Genomic DNA, 2,500 nt, shown 5'->3' with positions numbered 1-2,500 from the left:
CACAGTGTAAGGGGTGTGTGTTCTGATGTGTATTAGTGCTGTTATAATAATGAAAGTGAAACAGAAGCAGTTACCCGTGAGCTCTGGTACGGCTCAGCTGAGGCGAGTGAAGCTAACACATGCCCCCTCCCAGCAGACACTGCCTGTGTTCGGCTGCCCAGTGAAACATGTGACAGCACATCACAGAGCAGAGAGAGGGAGAGAGACTCCGGGTGCAACACGTACCCTTTGACCCCCAGCCACGGGCCACTGAGTTTATGTGTTTTAACTGGGTGTGGCACTGAGGGGTCCTGTCATGTCTTTGAGAGGCTTTACCATAACACACACACACGCAGACACACACACACGTGCAGACACACACACAAACACACACACACACGCACGCGCACAGACACAAACAAACACACACACAGACACAAACACATACACACACAGACACACACAAACACACACACGCAGACACACACACACACTCTTACACACTCTGTCAAATACACATACACACATATTCACACACACACACGCACACACACAAACACACACACGCACAGACACACACACACACAAACACGCAAATACAGATATACAAACACACTCTCAGTCATACACTCACACACTCACTCACACACTCACTCATATTCAAACACTGATACATGCACTCAGGCGCTCTTACACACTCATTCAAATACACATCACACATACACAGACACACACATACAAACCACACACACACACACACAGACACACACACACACAGACACACACACACACAGACACACACACACACACACACACAGATACAGACACACAAACCACACACACACAGAGACACACACACACACACACACACACACACACACAGAGACACACACAGACACACACACACACTGAAACACTGATAGGAAAGAGGTGTCGTGGCAGTGTGGTGACAGACCTGGTACACAGAGCTTGCGGTCTTGCGCACCTGAGCGTCGGCATTTTGTGGATCTTGTTGAACATTCGGTCCAGTCTCTTCAGGATGAGGATGAGGGCGGGGCGTACCGCCTCCGCCGACCAATCGGTGATGGGCAGCATCTCTGTGATGTAACGCCGCAGGCCTCTGCTCTCCATGGTCAGCGTGTCGTACGGGGCTAGTTTGAGAAGAGAATGCGCGATCTCTGCCAACCTGGGAGACATGGGAAATAATTAACGGCCTGTTGCTATGACATCATTGCTCGGCTGGGACACGCGTGGGGACTCCCAGGCCGCACTGCGACGGGGGGAAAACAAAACTTTACTCCCACTGAGAACAAAACAATACACGTGCGTTACCGTATTTACCAGCTACCACCAGCTTCCCATAGTCCTGCCGTGATACACTGAAACGCCTGTTTTGGGTGGTCTCTGTACCATGCTGATCAAGTAAACACCATTAAAACTGTAGTATTTTACAATAGGGTGATTATCATCTCCAGGTTACTGGATTTAAAGATGACTCTGTGGTGTGAGTGTGTCCATGTTACTGGATTTAAAGATGACTCTGTGGTGTGAGTGTGTCCATGTTACTGGTTTTAAAGATGACTCTGTGGTGTGAGTGTGTCCATGTTACTGGTTTTAAAGATGACTCTGTGGTGTGAGTGTGTCCATGTTACTGGTTTTAAAGACGACTCTGGGCTGTGAGTGTGTCCATGTTACTGGTTTTAAAGATGACTCCGTGGTGTGTTTTACCTCATGTGTGATTTGATGTCCAGTAGCTCTAAGGCCGTGACGCGGGGTTCTCCGGCGATGTTCTGCAGGATCTTCAGTCTTGGGCCGCAGTGTTTGTAAAACTCGGTGCAGATGTTGAGGAGCGACTCGCGAGGGCGCCTGAACTCCTCACGCGCGATCCTCTCATCCAGCTCCTCTCTGGGCATGCCCTGGCCCTCCTCCAGGAGGTGCAGGTTATCCCTACACAACAACACCATCAGTCACAAGACAAGGACTTTGGATTTTGGCTATTTTCTTTCTTGTCTGCAAATGAAAAGACTGTATTGTCAGATAAAGTTACGTGAAGTTAAAGATATTAAAGCTTGAATAGTGACTGCAAGAGACAAATTTCACAGTCTCACACTGAGTCCTGATTAATATTGTTTTCATCAATGTGTCCGTATACTATATATGAATTCATTTGTGAGACTCAGGTCCACAAAATAGCATTCTATGCTTTCTGAACCACTAAAATTCACTGCGCTGTGACCCAGACTTTAGACCAGAGACACCAGACCTCCGCACTGAGAGGCACTGTTCACGGTGAGGTCAGAGGTCAGAGGTTCCCTGTGGTACAGAGGTCAGTGTGAAGTTCGTGTCGTGTCTGACCTGGTGTTGGCTCCTCCTGACATGGCGTGGTTGGCCGTCGTGCCTCCTTTGTGCCCCTGGTCACAGCGACTCATCTGTGGCGCCGTCATCGGCCTGGCAAAGAAAAACCACACGCTTAAAACCACACGCTTAAAATCACACGCATAAAATCACACGCTTAAAATCA

The 2,500-nt window shown here is 48.7% G+C and overlaps 1 protein-coding gene across 1 annotated transcript in view; it reads right to left on the bottom strand.

Annotated features, from left to right (window-relative positions):
- Positions 1–2,500, bottom strand: part of unc80 (unc-80 homolog (C. elegans)) — a 47,444-nt gene that overhangs the window by 9,997 nt on the left and 34,947 nt on the right. The window contains exons 50-52 of the mRNA XM_030782228.1: positions 2,335–2,427; positions 1,708–1,926; positions 935–1,165 (exon numbers count right to left, since the gene is read on the bottom strand). Of these exons, the coding sequence (XP_030638088.1) occupies positions 935–1,165; positions 1,708–1,926; positions 2,335–2,427 (543 nt within the window). The remainder of the gene's footprint in view (positions 1–934; positions 1,166–1,707; positions 1,927–2,334; positions 2,428–2,500) is intronic.

Source organism: Chanos chanos, chromosome 8 (assembly GCF_902362185.1).
Source record: "Chanos chanos chromosome 8, fChaCha1.1, whole genome shotgun sequence".
In the NCBI taxonomy this organism is placed as follows: domain Eukaryota; kingdom Metazoa; phylum Chordata; class Actinopteri; order Gonorynchiformes; family Chanidae; genus Chanos; species Chanos chanos.
The sequence above is the reverse complement of the archived record's forward strand: the minus strand, read 5'-3'. Positions and strand labels throughout refer to the sequence as shown.